We start from the raw sequence: 16,468 nt of genomic DNA, 5'->3' as shown, positions 1-16,468 counted from the left end.
CCATTCTATCCGCCCCATACCTCTATTCCACCCATTCCTTCCATTACGACCATTCCATCCAACAGTTACATATACCAGTATTCCAATCATTCCATCCATGTCATCAATCAGTTCAGTATACATACATTCTGTTAATTTTGCATGCATCAATGCCCTCCATTTCATCCTTTCAATCGATTCCGTTATATCGATCAGCTTCATCTATCCATCTTTTTCAACCATCGGTTCCAGCCACCGCTCCATCCACCCGTCTATTCCATCCATTCCATCTATAAATTCCATATACACCTATTCAATCCATTCATCAATTCTCTATGCATACCTTCCAATCATTCCACATGCACCAACGCTATCTATTCATTCTATTGATTTCATCTATTCTCTCTATTGCATATACTCACCTTCCACTCATTTCACATACGTCTATCAGTCATTTCCTATTTTCCATCTATTGTCTGTTCATTCCATACATCCATCCCTTCTATCCGTCCATACCATCTATTCTGTCGATCCATTTCGTCTTTTAATAATTTGCGGAATGTCATATAGTATTGGGTGTGTCAGATGTGAGGTGGAAGCAAGTTCCAGAGTCTGGGCCAATGCTGAGAAAGAGGATCCTCCGATCCTGATGGAGTTAGTGGTTGGGATCACTAAAAGGAGGGAACAGCTTGATCTTGGGGTGCGGGTTGGGAGGTAATGTTTAACTTATCTTGCCGATCCAGGGGGCCGGTCTTGTGCACTGCACAATGAGTGATGCACAGGGTCTTGAAAGTGGCCCTTCGTCCGACTGGGAGCCAGTGTAATGTTCTGAGCATTGGAGAGGTGTGGTCTCTTGGACCCAGGGCTAGGAGCATTTTAGCAGCAGCGTTTTGCGCTCCTTGGAGTTTATTAAGGTGGTATGCCGGGACTCCTAGGTAAAGCAAGCTGGCATTAAAATGGAGATAACAGCAGCAAGTCTGTTCAGACTGGAGAGGTAGCGAAAAAAGGCACCTGAGGAAATTTTAGATGGTAGTGACAAGATACATTGTTGATCTGTCGGGAGAGGGTTAGGCCAGAGTCCATAGTGCATCCAAGGTTTTTTACAGCGACGAAGGGGGTGGGCAGGTGGGCCATGGGAGTGGACGAGGTAGAAGCTCAGTGTTGCAACTTGCCGCACACCATGATTTCGTTTTTTGTGGGTTTTAAGAGGAGGTGGTGGTTTGTAGTCATCCAACGGTCGATATCTAGCAGGCAGGCTGTGAGGTCGGGCTGAGAGTTGGAGTCTGAGCTGTGGAGTTTAAGGATGATTTGGGTATCGTAGTTGTAGCACAGGATATTGTGCAGGCGGATGTTTCCATGGAGGGTGGACATACAGGGGTTGTCCTGACAAAAGGACAGGAGGGTTATTTTGTTTCCTGTTGAGGAAGGAGGCGATCCATTTGAGAGCGGTTCCACGGATTCCTAGGGAGTGGAGGCGGTCAAGGGGGATTGAGTGGTTGATTGTGTCGAAGGCTGCAGACGGGTCGAAAATTAGTGCAGCGCATCCTGCAGAGTCTGCAGTGATCTTTAGATCGTCCCAGATTGAGGCCAGAGTGGTTTCGGTTCCATGTCGCCGTCTGATGGGTCTCTACGAAGAAATTCGTAGCTGCCGATGGGTTTGAAGGTGTCAAAGGTGGGTATGGTGGGGGTTGCGGCGGGGGGTGGGAAGGTAATTATTGTATTGTTTGGATTTTGGGGAGAGGAGGGACCGTTTAAGGGAAGTCGTTCTGTCGAGAGCAGTGGTGTAGAAGTGGCGGGAGAGGGAGTCGCAGAGCGTTTGTGATGGGATAGATTGGGCAGAGGTGCAAGCGGGTTTGACAAATCCAGATATGATTCTGTGGAGTTCTTTTCTGCTTTTTCCACAGTTGAGAATCCGATTGTTGTAGTGGGCTTTATTGGCTTTTTGGATTTATGCTTTGTAGTATCGATGGTGTAAGACGAAGGTGGATCTGCTGAGACTGTTTTCTTCTGCGCGCCATTTGCGTTCCAAGGAATTGTTTTGTTTTTTGGCATTCCTCATTTCGGGAGTAAACCATTTAGGAAATGGTCCGATGCATGAGGGAGTCATTGTAACGCTCACCTGATTCCCGCAGAGGCGCCGGTCTTGACTGGGTGAATGCCGTATCTTCAAAGGTGATGTGTAACACACGGTTGGCTCTTTGGGCTAGACCTTTGTGCACTGTATGTCTGATTCGAAGAGTAAGATGTCTGCAGATAGAAAATATGGGATTAATGAACTGGGGTTATTGGGTGCCTCTCTCCTCTTCCCTTTCTCTTCTCCTGTAGAACCCCAAAGGTTAACACCCTCACCTTGGGTAAGTGAACGCCGAGCTCTCCATCTGCCTCGGGGCAGGGTGCCGTAACCAGTTTCTTCACTGGATAAGGGTGCAGGCCTCTTGACCTCAGAGGACTGCTGTCCGTCGTTAACTGCACGAACGGTAGGTTCTGGGCACTTCAAATGTCTTAAGTCTTTTGTAATGATATCCCTTGTTTTGCAGGGTTCCGGTGATGGCGGATGGCGGGCTGATGAGAGTTGAGGATCGAACCCGCGTGAGGAATAGAAGCGTCTGGAAGCACGTAAGTAAGCGCTTGTAGCCTGCTTCACGATGCGCACTAACTGTCCCTTTTATCTTGCAGGTACGAGTTCGGAGCTTTAGAGAAGCTGAAGGGTGCTGGAATACCCACTGGATTCGGCGTGGGAAGGAGTAATGGCACGTGAGTAATAAAGTTGCCCAATGTCTTTAAACGCACCTTCTTTTGTCTTTCAGATGCGGGATGCAGCGCCGAAGGCCTCCGGAGCGTGCGAAGAGCTGGTAAGCTTTTGTCTTTCAGATGCCAGAATGCAGTGCGAAGACCTCCGGAGCATGCGAAGAGTAGGCAAGCCTTTGTCTTTCAGATGCCGGAATGCAGCGCAAGGCGTTAGTGACAGCCGATGGACCAGGTAAGAGATGCGCTGCCACTGAAGACCGTAGTGCTAACCTGTTCTTTCTTTGTATTTACAGATGCTGCTGAAGACTGGATTCCAGGATGGTAAGCCTTTGTTCCCTTAGGCCCAGGATCAGAAGCAGAAGACACGATGAGCATTCTGCTGCAGAGAATGCAGAATAACGCAAAGCAAGATTCATCCATCGGGTGTGGTTTAAATAGCCTCCTGTAGTGCTTAGGTGTCTCCTTCCACAGCCACGCCTAGGTAAGAAAAGAGTTCCTGCTTTCCAGAAGAGTTCCAGTGTTCTGAACCTAGGGAGTGGCTCCTGCCCCACCCAACAGGAAAAGTAGTCCCAAACAGAAGAGGATCAGGGGTTCAACTGGCAGGTAAGTAAGCAGCATGGTCTGCTGCAGGTAAGTCCACCCAAGCATTATGAGCCCGGCGCTTCCAGCGCTGGGACTGGGCATCTTTATGAGCCTGGTGCCACTGGCGCCAGGACAGGGTCCAAAAGGTCCCAATTGGGACTGGCTGGCACTCGGAACCGGGGTTATGGGTCTGCTTCCAAGGGAGTCGGGCAAGTCCTGATCTTTTGGAAGCAGAGATCATGACAGTCATTGAGTCATGAGTTTAAAGAGTCGGTGGTTAAAGATCTGTAGGGGGTGTGGGGGGGGGGGGGGGTCTGAGAAGCAGGGTGTCGGCTAGGTCGGGGATGATCTTTAGTTTGTTCCAGCATTTGCGGTTAAGGGGGATGTGGGTGGGGAAAGGATGGAGAAAGGGATGACCAAATAGTTGGATCAGATGTGGTGAGGTGGGGGGTTAGATGTATCAGGTTGTGGGAGCTGAAGATGGCATCTAGGGTCGCCCTTTAGAATGGGTTGGACAGTTCATGTGAAGGGAGAAGTTGAGCACGTCAAGACTATTGACCAGTGAATGGGTCATTGGTTTGGTGGGGATGTCCAACCAGATATTGAAGCCTCTTAGGAGATTCAGGGAGGGGTGATTTACTTGAATGGTGGCTACAGAGTCAGAGGTTGGTTGTGAAGTCTGTCGTAACCAGGAGGTCTGTAAATGATTAGGAAGCTGTGGGAGAAAGTCTGAGGTAGTGGGAGTTTAACTAGGAGGGATTCGCATGATGGAATGCATAACTGAGAATCCATGAGTGAGATTTGAAGAGGACTGCCACGCCGCCTCTTGAGGGTCTGTTGAGTGGGATGAGGGAGTAGCCCGGGCGGTGGGGGGGGGGGGGGGGGAATGCCTCATGTGCAACAGGGGCAAAGTCATCCGAGAACCAGGTTTCATTGATAAAGACTAGGTCAGGTTTGTCAGAGGTGAGGAGGTCTAAGATGCTGTCTGTTTTTCACTACAGAGCGGGCGTTTAAAAGGATGCACTCTGACACCACTAGGGGGCGTAGGCTTTATGGATGCCCGAGTACCAGTCTCCCCGTGAACCCTTGTTAAACGGCGAAATTCACGGGATTGCCCAGCCCACAGTTGATGAAAGTTGTCTCAGGTGAGGCTGAAGGGTTCTGGAAGCTGTTGTCGGAACCCTGAAATCAGCTAAGAGAACGGACCCCGGGTGGGTGTCCCCTCTCTCCCCTGTGCGGCCTGGATCTTGGCAGCAGAGAAGTGCAGTCGCAGGGCCAGGACGCCTGAGGGCGCAAGCACACAGCGAAGCAAAGTGACGGAGACGGTGGCGATCGGTGCACCTTTCCCGCCAGACGGCCCGCATCGGAGGGAACCCGACACGGAACCCAACAAGCAGGAGCATCGGCTCCAAACGTCAGGAGATCACCGGGTGGAACCTGCCACAGTACCCTCCTTCAAGGCTTCTGGGGCGGTTAGATTCGATGACCCAGCAACCCTGGTTCACTGCATACAACGGTCACAGCTCGCCCCTGGCACCAGCGTCTTACAGTTGAGGCTTTCTACAAACACGGATCTCAAAGCCAACGGGGCGGTGGCAGCATAGAGACAACAGCGCTTCCACGACCCCCGTCGTCCCCGACCTGGAGCTGAGATCGGCCACATAGCAGCAAAAGATACGCTGTTGGTCGCAGCCCGGACTAACGGCGCCAGCAGATACGGCCTTGTAACAGAGGCTGACGGGGGCAGCCTTACCCACTTGCACTGTTCCAAGTACTAAAGAGCGTTGCCCCGTCGACTCGGCTACCGTGAGGCCACACCAGCAAGAAGGAGCTACAGGCCTCGCGGAGTGGAGGAGCAGTGTGATGGAACCTCCACGCCTGACTATTGCTTGAAGGATGCTGGGGGGTCCAAGAGAAAGATCCCTCTCCCCCCCCCCCCCCCCCACCCCGTGCCCCCCTCCCTCCCTGGGACATAACAGGCCCTTCCGGTCCCCATTTACTGCATAACGCTGCAAAGAAGGACCCAGTGCAGCCGCTCGGCTGCTGGAGCAACCCAGAGCCCTCGGGAAGAAGTCTTCCCCCCTGTCCAGCATCACAGGGTAAGGAGAGTGGTAGGGAAGAAATAGGGTGGCTAGAATTGCGGGACACCTGAGAGGCTGAGGGAAGGCCCTGAGAGCTCAGCCATCACCCAGGGGCTCTCTCAGCAGCCCTGACCCCCGTAAGGGCGATGCTCAAGAAAGGTTCCATCAAACTCGTCCCAAAGAGGCCCCTGGGGCTCCGGAGTATACTCAAGATACTTCTACTTCCCCGTCAGAAGACAGGCGGTTGGCGCCCCATCCTGGACTTATGTTGGCTAAACAAATGCATCAAGGCCCAGAAGTTGCGGATGGTCACCCTCCAGCACGTGCTAGGACAGCTGGAGACAGGCGACTTCCTATCGTTGCTGGACTTGGAAGATGCTTACTTCCACATCTCCATTCGGAAAGGACACTGAAAGTTCCTCAGATTCGTAGTCCAAGGACGGCACTACCAATTCAAGGCCCTGCCATTCGGATTGAAGTCAGCACCCGGGGTATTTACCAAGTGCCTAGCACCAGTGGCGGCGCGGCTGTGCCTGCAAGGGATCCATGTTTACCCTTACCTGGACGACTGGCTCATCCGAGCAAGGTCAAGGGAGCTTGCCCTCGAGCACACAGCGAAGACCGTCCAGCTGCTCACGGATCTGGGGTTCTCCATCAACTTCCCCAAATCCCACTTGATTCCTCTGTCGGGAGGAAAGGATGAAGGCCATCCTGGGCAAGGGGCAGCACCTACTGGCCACGGACGTGGCCAGGGTGAGGTCCATCAAGTCCCTTCTTGGTATGATGTCCTCTTGCATCTACCTGGTGCGCCTATGCAGGCTGCGGATGCGTCCCCTACAGGAATTCCTCGATGCCCGTTGGATACACGGCGGGCAGCTTCGAAGACCAGATTCCGCGCAATGAGGCCTTCTGCCAAGCAATTCGGTCGTAAGGTACCCACGCGCATCTCGCGGCGGGCGCAGACTTTCAGACCCCAGCACATCTGGTGACGACTGATGCCTCCCTGGAAGGATGGGGAGCGCACACCTGAGATCTTCACGCAAGAGGCCTGTGGCTCCTGTAGGAGAGGTCACTCCACATCAACATTCTAGAGCTCCGAGCAGTGGTCTGGGCTCTCAGGTCATTTCTTCCGTCCCTCAAGGGCAAGGTGGTGAGGATCTTCACTGACAATACCACCACAATGTTCTACATCCGGAAGCAGGGAGGAACCAGGTCCCCGGCCCTATCCAAGGAGGCCCAGGATCTGAGGCATTGGGTCGTTGCCCAAGGGATGTTTCTGGTGCCCTTCCACCTAGCAGGGATAAAGAACACCATCGCCGACTCGTTGAGCAGGGAGCTGCGCTCATTCCACGAGTGGGAACTGCGTCAGGACCAAGTGGATCGACTTTTCCGACGATGGGGCAAACCCCAGATCGACCTGTTCGCGACGGTGACGAACTCCAAGTGCCAGAGGTTCGCCAGCAGGTTTCTCCAGCCGAGGAGCATGGGCGATGCTTTCTCGTTCCCCTGGGACGGTCTGTTCCTGTATGTGTTCCCTCCGTTGCCTTTTGCTACTGCGTCTCGTCAACCAACTCAAGAAGTCCCTGTGCAGGATGATCCTCGTCGCACCGGCGTGGCTGAGACAGATCTGGTTCCCGGACCTTGTGGACTTGTCAGCGTCACCCCCAGTCAAACTATCGATGGACACAGATCTTTTCGCCAGATGAGGCTCCATCACGACCCGGGGTCGCTGAACTTGCAGGCCTGGCTCCTGCGGCACTAAGTTTGGAGGGTACGATATCCCGGCGGACTGCAAGGAGGTGCTTGCAAAGGCCAGGGCGTCCTCAACTCTCAAGTGCTGTGGACACAAATGGAAAAGGTTCTCTATCTGGTGCCGTGCACAGAAGATTAACCCTCTACGAATTACGGCTCCTCAAGGGTTGCCGTACCTGCTGTCGCTGGCCAAGGCGGGGCTGGCTCATGCCTCCAATAAAATACATCTAGCGGCGATATCCCGCTACACCAGAAATACGGGACGATCATCTCTGTGGTCTCATCGCCTCGTGAAAGAGTTTATGAAGGGACTGTTCCGTTCATTCCCGCTGGTGAAGACTCCGGCCCCGGCGTGGGAGCTCAACGTGGTGCTGACCTGGCTCATGGGGGCGCATTTCGAGCCTCTGCATTCGGCATCGTTGAAGTTCCTGTCGTGGAAAACTGCTTTTCTTGTGGCCATCACCTCCGCACGACGAGCCCTATCCTGCAAGCCTCCATACTTGTCTTTTAACAAGACGAGGGTGGTGCTGAGGACGCACCCCTCCTTCATGCCCAAGATGCTGTCGGACTTCCATCTCAACGTGCCCTTGGTGTTACCCGTTTTCTTCCCGTCGTCTTCGTTGCCGGCCGAGAGGACTTTGCACTCGCTGGATGTAGCTAGAGTGCTGAAGTTCTACGTGGACCGCACAAAGTGTTTTCGGAAGACATCACAACTGTTTGTGAACTTTGGACCTGTGAACCAGAGGAAGTCCCTCTCGAAGGCCTCCATTTCCAGATGGCTCTCCGGCTGCATCATGCACTGTCATCGGTTTGCAAACCGACTGTTGTCCGGCCGTCCGAGAGCCCATTCGACCAGAGCGATCGCTGCTACCACGGCGTTCCTATCTGGTGTACCCCTGCTGGACATCTGCAGGGCTGCTACATGGAGGTCGACGCACACCTTCACGAGATTCTACTGCGTCGACCGGGATTACAGGGAGGAGTCCAGAGTCGGCCAAGCAGTGCTGCGCAACTTGTTTGCCTGAAGGTGGGCCTGGTGAGGAGGTAAGAGTTGCTTAATGTTGAGCCTTGCCACCTCCCATGGTTGTGCATGTGTATACTGCTATGTATTCTTAGATTCATGAGCATGTGACTCCATGCGAGACCCAATGCTGGAGAAGGAACAAGTTACTTACCTGTAACTGTTCTCCAGCATGGGTCTGGCGTGGATTCACATGCAAACCCTCCCTCCTTCCCCTCTGTGGCTCTTCACTTGGTGATACTGCCACTTGCGTGCTACCAAATCTGAGAATGGCTGCCAGGGGGAAGAGCTTAGGGAGAGGGCAGTCATTGGCTGGGGGCAGTATGACCCCAGAGACCAGCGATTGGTTATTAGGAGAAAGACAGTTCAGAAACTGAAACTGATTGTTTTCTTTACCGAGGATTCCCACCCTGACGACAGGGAATATTCATGAGCATGTGAATCCATGCTGGAGAACAACAGTTACTGGTAAGTAACATGTTCCTTATTAACCCTCTGAGTGTCATGGCCCCACAGGTATTGCCATCTATACTGTCATTGGCTAAATCGGGGCTGGCTCACGCCTCCAAGATTCATCTGGTAGCCATTTCCCACTACGCCAGATCTCCAGGATGGTCTTCTCTGTGGACGCATCGTCTGGTCAAGTAGTTCATCAAGAGACACTGCTGTTCATACCCGCTGGTTAATGCTCCGGCCCCCGCGTGGGAGCTCAATGTGGTCATGACTAGGGTCATGGGGTTGGTGGAGACCCCCCCCCCCCCCCCCCCCCATTCGAACCTATGCATTCAGTTCCGCTCAAGTTTCTGTCATGGAAGACTGCTTTCCTCGTGGCCATCACCACCTCTGCAAGACGAGTAGGTGAGATCCAGGCCCTGTCATGCATGCGACCATACCTAACTTTTCACGAGGCGAGGGTGGTGCTGCGTATGCCACCCTCCTTCATGCGCAAGGCGCCGTCGGAATTTCACTGCAACAAGCCCACGTGTGTTTTTTCCGATGCCTTTGTCGCCGGCTGAAAGGACTTTGCACTCGCTGGATGTCGCTAGAGCGTTGAAGTTTTGTGGCCTGCAAGAAGAGTTTCCGGAGAAATTCTCTGCTTTTTGTGAACTTTGGTCCATGGGAAGGTCCTGTCCAAGGCTTCCATTTCCAGGTGGCTCTCCGGCTGTATCACTCACTGTCACCGGTTCGCAAACCGACCACTGCTTGGCTGTCCAAGAGCCCATTCTTCCAGAGCGGTTGCTGCTACAACAGCGTTCCTGTCGGTTGTACCCCTGATGGACATCTGCAGGGCTGCTACATGGAGGTCGACGCACAGCTTCACGAAATTCTACTACATCAACAGGGATTCCAGGAAGGAGTCCGGAGTCGGCCAAGCAGGGCTGCGCAACCTGTTCGCTTGAAGGTGAGCCTGGTGAGGAGGTAAGAGATTGCTTCTGTTGAGCTTTGCCACCTGCCGTGGTTGTGCATGTGTGTACTATGTGTTCTTTATTCATGAGCATGTGAATCCATGCCAGACCCCATGCTGGAGAAGGAACAAGTTACTGACCTGTTACTGTTCACCAGCATGGGTCTGGCATGGATTTGCATGCAAACCCTCCCTACTGCCACTTTACGTGCTACGAAATCTGAAGATAGCTGCCAGAGGAGGTGCTTAGGTAGAGGGCAGTCATTGGCTGGGGGCAGTATGACCCAGAGCGCAGTGATTGGTTTATAGGAGAAAGACAGTTTAGAAACGAAACAGAAAATGTTTTTTCTTTTACCGAGGATTCAAAGCCGGAAGACGGGGAATATTCATGAGCATGTGAATCCATGCTGGAGAACAAGTTTACAGGTAAGTAACTTGTTCCACAGTCACAATCCTATCTCGTTGCAACTCAGGCTAATGTTCACATTTCTATCCAAGTGCAGCACTTGCTAACCTTCCCAATTAAATCTAGATGTGACGCATGCTAGTGTTCACAATTGTATCTAGTTGTCAAGCAGGTTAGTGTTATATCCTGGTCTGCTATGGTCTGAGGGCAGGTTGAGTGGCAGGGCTTCTGGAGTAGAGCGATTGCTCTACTCCCCGCCCAGGCCAGACCTACTTTGATGGTTGCTGCTGGTTGACGGCTGGCCGCTGGCCTCCCCTGCTGTTTGAAGAGGCTTGCACTTCCTTCAACATAATGTATGTTTTACTCATGCACCAATGGAAATGATTTGAGTAACAGCAGTTGGTGGAATTTCTTTTTATTTTGTGCGTTTGTTGTAATACTTTATCTTTGTAGATTTTTGTCTTGAGGTACTATTTTCCAAACAAATACATTTGTCTTTGTGTTCTGATAAAGATAATTGATTCTCTCTTGCAGTTTCACCCCGTCATGAAAATCAAGGATGATCTGGTGTTGGCAGAAGTGGAAATCAATGACGTCCCTCTGACTTCGAGAAACCTGCTGACGAAAGGGCAGACTCAGGATGAGGTGTGGGTTGGAAATATTTTTGGTTTTCATCTTTGTAGACCCGTTTCCCTTTTTTGCCAGTTGAACAAATACCAGACCAGTTTACTTTGGTTATGTGCTGGCTTTTGAGACTTTACTCTTTTTGCAATGAATTTGTTGAACAAGTACAATTTGGTGAACTAGCATTTCATCTTTTAAAAGTTCTGAAATGTAAGCACTTAATCTTCAACTTTGGCCTTTCCACCTTGTGTTGGCTCTCCACACCCCCCTCCGTTAAGGCCGTTTTTGTACCACCATCTGTTTCGGATGTTAAAGGTTTTTATACCGTGCACTGTCGCCACTGCCTGGCCCCTTGGTGCTCTGGTGTATCTGCAAAGCAAGGAGGAGGGGGAGGGGACTTAAGATAATAGGACTGTGCATTCGAAAAGATCAGGAGAGCTGTGATGTGGTGTTTGCAGCTTAAGTTCGGTTTACACCATTCGTTGAGCGTAGGTTTTTTTTTTTTTCCAGTACATAGCCACCATGTGCTGTGGGGTGAGGCTGTGTGATTTGTTTGTGCGGTTTGTTTTGCTCTAACGGTATGGTTGTGTATGTTTCAGAGTTTGAGAGGTATATGCCAAAGGATGAGGTCTGTGTTTTTTTTTTTTAATTTTTTTTTTTTTTGTAGGGTTGGTTAGTGGCAGTACCCTATTCTACCCTCTATTTTTGTCTGCCTGGCACGTAACCCTTCACCTGTCTAACATTCTGGTGTGATATGGTATGGTAATGTTAATTTATAAAGTGCCTTTACACAGGCAAGTGTTTCATAGTGCCCAAGGAGGGAGGGAACAAGGGGGGTAATAACAGGCATTCAGAGCCCTTGAGTTTCTGAACGATACCAGTCTGCCCAGACAGAGCAAGTGCATATCATACAATTAACAGTGTAGATAACAGCAGACAGGTCTGACTATTCTGCAGTTTTTCCAAGAGCATAAAGGCGCCACCATGCAGGAGGGGAGACTGGGAGGAAAAGGTAGCCGATCTTCAGACATGGTACGTTCAGACAGTACGGGAGAGGGGGACAAGTGCGGGGGGGAATTCAGGTATGCCCAGTTAGTCAGAAACTGGGTAAGTGCTGAGATGCCATCCTCAATGGGTCATTGACCAAGTGCAGTAGCAATGAGGCAAGTGCATGCTCTGAGGCAAGTGCTGGTGGACTGGCGAGGGTGCCGGAGGCCTGAGACTCTTGGGTACGCCCAGCAGCCAGTTGGCCTGCTGTGTAGAAAAAGGAGGGGAAGGGGGATAGGGCAAACGGAGGTTAGCAGGGCAGCGGGAGAGAAGGAAGAGGAATGTCTTAAGGAGTTTCCAGAACTTAAGGAGATCAGGCTCAATAAGGGTGGTGGCAGGGCGGCTATTCCAGAGGGAGGCCCCTACTGAGGATAAAGCTCTCCCTCCAAATCTCTGCTTAGAGAACCGGCTAACTCGCAGAAGGTTGGAGCTAGATGAGCGGAGGGACAGTATTTAGGAAGGCATTGGTGCAGATAGATGGGTCACAGGCCCTAGAAAGCATTATGGACAATACAGAGGGTCTTGAACTTGATCCTTGTAGCCATGGGGAAGGGGGTCAGTGGAGGGATTTCAGCGCAGAGAGGTGCGGTCCTTGGGCTTGAGGCTAAGGATAATTCTTGGTTCTGTTCTGGATGAGTTGCAGAGGGTGCAAAGCAGAGGCAGGGAAGTTGAGAAAGGGGCTGTTGCGGTAGTCCAGCCTTGAGAGAACCATGACTCTGGAGACAGTGAGCCTCTGGGGGAAGGTGAGAAAGGGAAGAGTGCCTCTTTGGAGGTGCAGCTCGTAGTTGAGTGGAGAAGGAGAGTGTGGAGTCGATGACCCCTCGCAGGTAGGTGCGGTCGCAGGGAGGCCAGCCAGAATGATGGTGGGAAAGCGGGAGCAGGAGTACCAATGCGGATGATCTCCATCTTACTGCCGTTGAGGCAGAGATCGTCTGCAGCACACCGTGACTGAATTGCGGACAGTCGGATCTGAGCGAGGTAGAGGAGGTGGCTGAGGGTAGCCTGAAGGAGAGCTGCGTGTCATCCGCATAACACCAGTTGGAGGTGAAACTGGCAAGCACATGTGCCAGGGCAGCCATATAGACATTGAAGATCCTGACGGATAGGTTGGTACCCTGGGGGATGCCACAGGTTGAAAGAGTGATAGTAGAGAGAAGGGGCCCAAGTTCCACCTCGGACGGGCGGTCGGAAAGGAAGGAGGTTAGCCACGCAAAGCCTGACCTGTAATTACCGGGGTATCACAGACGTGCGATCATGATTTTGTAACGGGGGAGTGTTAGTTGCAAGATGTGCGAGCAAGTCTTCACGGGTGTTCAGAAGAGCAGCTTCCGTGCCTCTGGAAGCTCTAAATCCAGACTGATGGTCTTGGAGGCAACCATTGGATTCAGTGTGGAGGATGAGATGAGAGATAGCCAGCTTCTCCTGGAGTTTTCCCAGGTCAGGGGTGATAGAGATGGGGGCGGTAGTTTGCCAAAATGGAGGGGTCGGCAGAGGGTTTCTTAAGTGGAGGTTGTATATGGGAGTGCTTAAAGGAAGTTGAGAAAACTCCAGTGGCAAGAGATTGCAGAGGATCAGCCTAGGCTGCAGCGAGAGAGTCCATGTTGTCTGTAATGGTTTTGGAGGAGCAGGGGTCCACCTGTTTGGATGAGGCCTTCATAGACCGGACTTGTTGGGCGAGCTCGTCGGGTGTGACGGGAGTGAGAGAAGAGCGGAGAAGTGGTGGAGGGGCCAAGGGAGGCTCCAGGGGTGTTGGCGTATGATGTGGTGTGGAAGTGCGAGAGGAAAGGATGTCATGGGTTTTTGCAGTGAAGTGGGATGCCAGGGCTGAGAAACATTCCGGGGTGGGTGTGACGGAAGAGGAGGAGGCTGCTTACGGACTTTGAAAAGTTTGGCCATGTTTGATGCCGCAGAGATGCAGGCTTGAATAAAGACTTTCTTAGTGTGGATACAGAGTCGATATTGCCTTTGAAGGAGGCGGCATGCCAGTTTGTCAGAGGGTCTATCTGATGTATTCCATTTCCACTCCGTGCCTTACACTTGCGTTTAAGGGCAGCCAGATCAGAGTCGTACGGAGTGTTGCACTTTTTGGAAGGCTTCAGTCGGACCCTCCTTATAGAGGCAAGATTGTCAAGGGTGTTGGAGATGGAGAGATTGAGGTTAGCAAGGGCTGTGTCAGGGTGGGAGTCACCCGCTGGAGTAGGTGGAGGAGAGTAGGTGGCGGCAAAGGCAGCCACTGTCACTCTTTTCATGGGTCTGATGACTTTGAATCCAAGTGGCCGTGCCTGATGTGCCGATGCGAGAGGAAAGTGGTCTGTCAAGACTGGTAGTGAGAGAGATTGAGAGAGGGATGTCGGTAGAGCTAAAGGCATCCAAAAGTGTGGCCGCTGTGTGCATGGAGCCAGAAGGTACGATAGAGAGGGAATCGCATAGGTTGCAAAAAGGTCCGGAAGAGTCGGGAGAGGGTCACCCAGCAGGAGGAAGTAGGTGGAGGCGAGTAGAGAGGCCAGGTCAGGAAGAGATTGGATTGTCTTGGTGGCCAATAGAAGAACATTTAGGAGAGAGTGAGAGCCTGCAGATTAGTCATTCGAAAGAGGAGTATGCCTGAGTGGGGATGGACACAGGTATCCATTCTGGAAAGGTCAATGGTACTCCCCATCCTGACCCCTTGGGCCTGGGTTCAGAGAGGATCTTGTACCTTCAGGGAGGAGTGTGTCAAAGCTTGTGACAGACCTGTCCTTGAACCATGTGCCCGTGATGGCTAGCACATCAAGATCCATGCGTTCAAGGAGGTTGCACATATCGGACAAGTTTGACAGCAGAGCAAGAGTTTAGCTTGGCTTAGGAAGCAGCTTGCCATCTTTGAAGGTCTTTCGGGGGTGGAGGTGACAGTGGTCTGCCACTCATCCCCCCCCCAACCTGCACCCCAGAGGGTGGCAAGAGAGCCAGACGAATATTTGAGGAGCCAAGGCCGACTGGGGAGCTGGGCCAGTAAGGCAAGGCCAGGGTGCCTTTGCAGAGGAGGAAAGCACAGTAGGCAAGGGAGTCTGTGTAGAGGGGGAGGAAGGCACAGTGTGCAGGGGAGGAGGGAGGATGGCAGGAGGAGGACCAGGACACAACGACGACGACGAGGAGGACCCTGACGAGGAGGACCCTGACGAGGAGGACCCTGACGAGGAGGACCATGAACCATGACGGATGGTTCCATTCAGATGGACATTAATGGGGACCCTGGAAATGGCAAAGAGGTCGAGAAGGACCTCCCAGCAGGTGATACCATTAATGGGGAAAGAGGCGATGGGGGAGAGAGAAGGGAGACCATGTACCGGGTCAATAGGGCTGGTGAGGAAATGACAGAGGATGTCTGTGAGAGTCGATCTGGCGGATGCTGTGACATAGGTGTCTGCAATAGGAATGCCTGGGTTAGAGCCCAATATGTCCTGAAGTTTCTTCCTGCCAGATTTGGTGGCGGAGATAGTGACATAGCTAGCTGCAATGGTGGGGAGTACACTTACCAGGCTGATGCACAAGAAGGCGCAGGGAACAGGTGGTTTAGGGGGACAGAGGGTGCCGGGGGTGGGTGTTGACGAATAAGCACTTACTATGCAGTAAACGGGCATAGCAAAAATGATTTTCAAACAGTATGATTTTAGGCAAACAGACTGTAAAGGACACAGGAAGAGCAGCATGGCACTACAGTAGATGGTGAACTGAGTCATAAAACAGAAAACAGTCACCATAGAGCATGGGGAATTTTCAAAGGTGCAGACTTGGAAGGCAGAGAAGAGATTCTATGTGGCTGAGGCAGCCACTGAACTCACTTGAAGGCGTGGGTCGGGGAGAAATAGGCAGGCAGAGCGTTGGATGTGAACAGGTTTTTGAAAACACATTGACTGGTGATGCCAAGTAGTTTGGCTTGGGGCATGTCCAGGCAACGGACAGGAACAGACAGGGCCAGGCAGGACCTAGTGTGTGGGCCTTGATGGTGGGAGCCGGCTAACGCATTGGTGAAAAAGGGCCACGATCTGCTCAATCGGGGAAGGCAGCAGACTACAGGGTATTACATGCTGCAGCGGCCGCCATCTTAAGGACTTTTTTGTTTCCTTTTGAATTCGAACAGTTTCAAAAATACAATAATAAACCCTGGCACCAAGCATACAATTATCGTGCAGCGGTATAAATAATGATTAGCTGATGCTCATGAGAGCGCGCATTTGCCGCAGAAAACCCAATGGAAATAAAGTATTTTCCCAAGCCCATCAGGGCTTACCTTCAATTTGCGTGATGATTCGAGGCTGCTCCGGCAGATTGTGCAGGAATGAAGGGGTTGATGCAACACCCGACCCAGGCGGTCAGCCCACACAGCTGATGTTTTTGTGATGCAGGACCAGACAGGGCTTTACCACTTACACTGTACCACCGTGCTACTCTCCTACTTTTATGTTGTGTGTATATCTGTGGTTCCTCAACAGTGCTATTCAGTGGCAGCACCACGCTCATGTGTAGCCCCAGCTCCTGTATTTCCGGGGCGAAAGCTTTGCGGCTAAGCAAGAGAATGCTGTTCCACGTTTTTTATTGGTGTATGATTTATGTTCTAGGCGGATGCCATCACTGGATCTGAGTGTTATAGTCGGCTGGTAGATGATTTTCTTTTGTATGAATTCAGCTCCTAGGCAGTCGATTGCCCTTTTTTGAAGCTGATTGTGTTTTGACATGGAACCAATGTAGCATCTTTACCACAGGAGTGACTTGGTCCCTTCATGAGAGTTTGAGAAGTCTGGCAGCTGAGTTCTGTACACGTTGCAGTTTCTTCAGTAAATAATATG

General features: G+C 51.8%; 1 protein-coding gene across 2 annotated transcripts in view; it reads left to right on the top strand.

The window, feature by feature from the left end:
* Positions 1-16,468, top strand: part of KHDC4 (KH domain containing 4, pre-mRNA splicing factor) — a 316,330-nt gene that overhangs the window by 33,284 nt on the left and 266,578 nt on the right. For both annotated transcript variants that reach the window (XR_011304121.1, XM_069649904.1), the window contains exon 3: positions 10,509-10,619. Coding sequence is in view for 1 of the 2 variants with exons in the window: in XM_069649904.1 (XP_069506005.1) it covers positions 10,509-10,619 (111 nt within the window). In the remaining variant the exon portion in view is untranslated. The remainder of the gene's footprint in view (positions 1-10,508; positions 10,620-16,468) is intronic.

The sequence above is a fragment of the Ambystoma mexicanum genome, chromosome 1p (genome assembly GCF_040938575.1).
Source record: "Ambystoma mexicanum isolate Mex_15411 chromosome 1p, UKY_AmexF1_1, whole genome shotgun sequence".
In the NCBI taxonomy this organism is placed as follows: Eukaryota; Metazoa; Chordata; class Amphibia; order Caudata; family Ambystomatidae; genus Ambystoma; species Ambystoma mexicanum.
The sequence above is the reverse complement of the archived record's forward strand: the minus strand, read 5'-3'. Positions and strand labels throughout refer to the sequence as shown.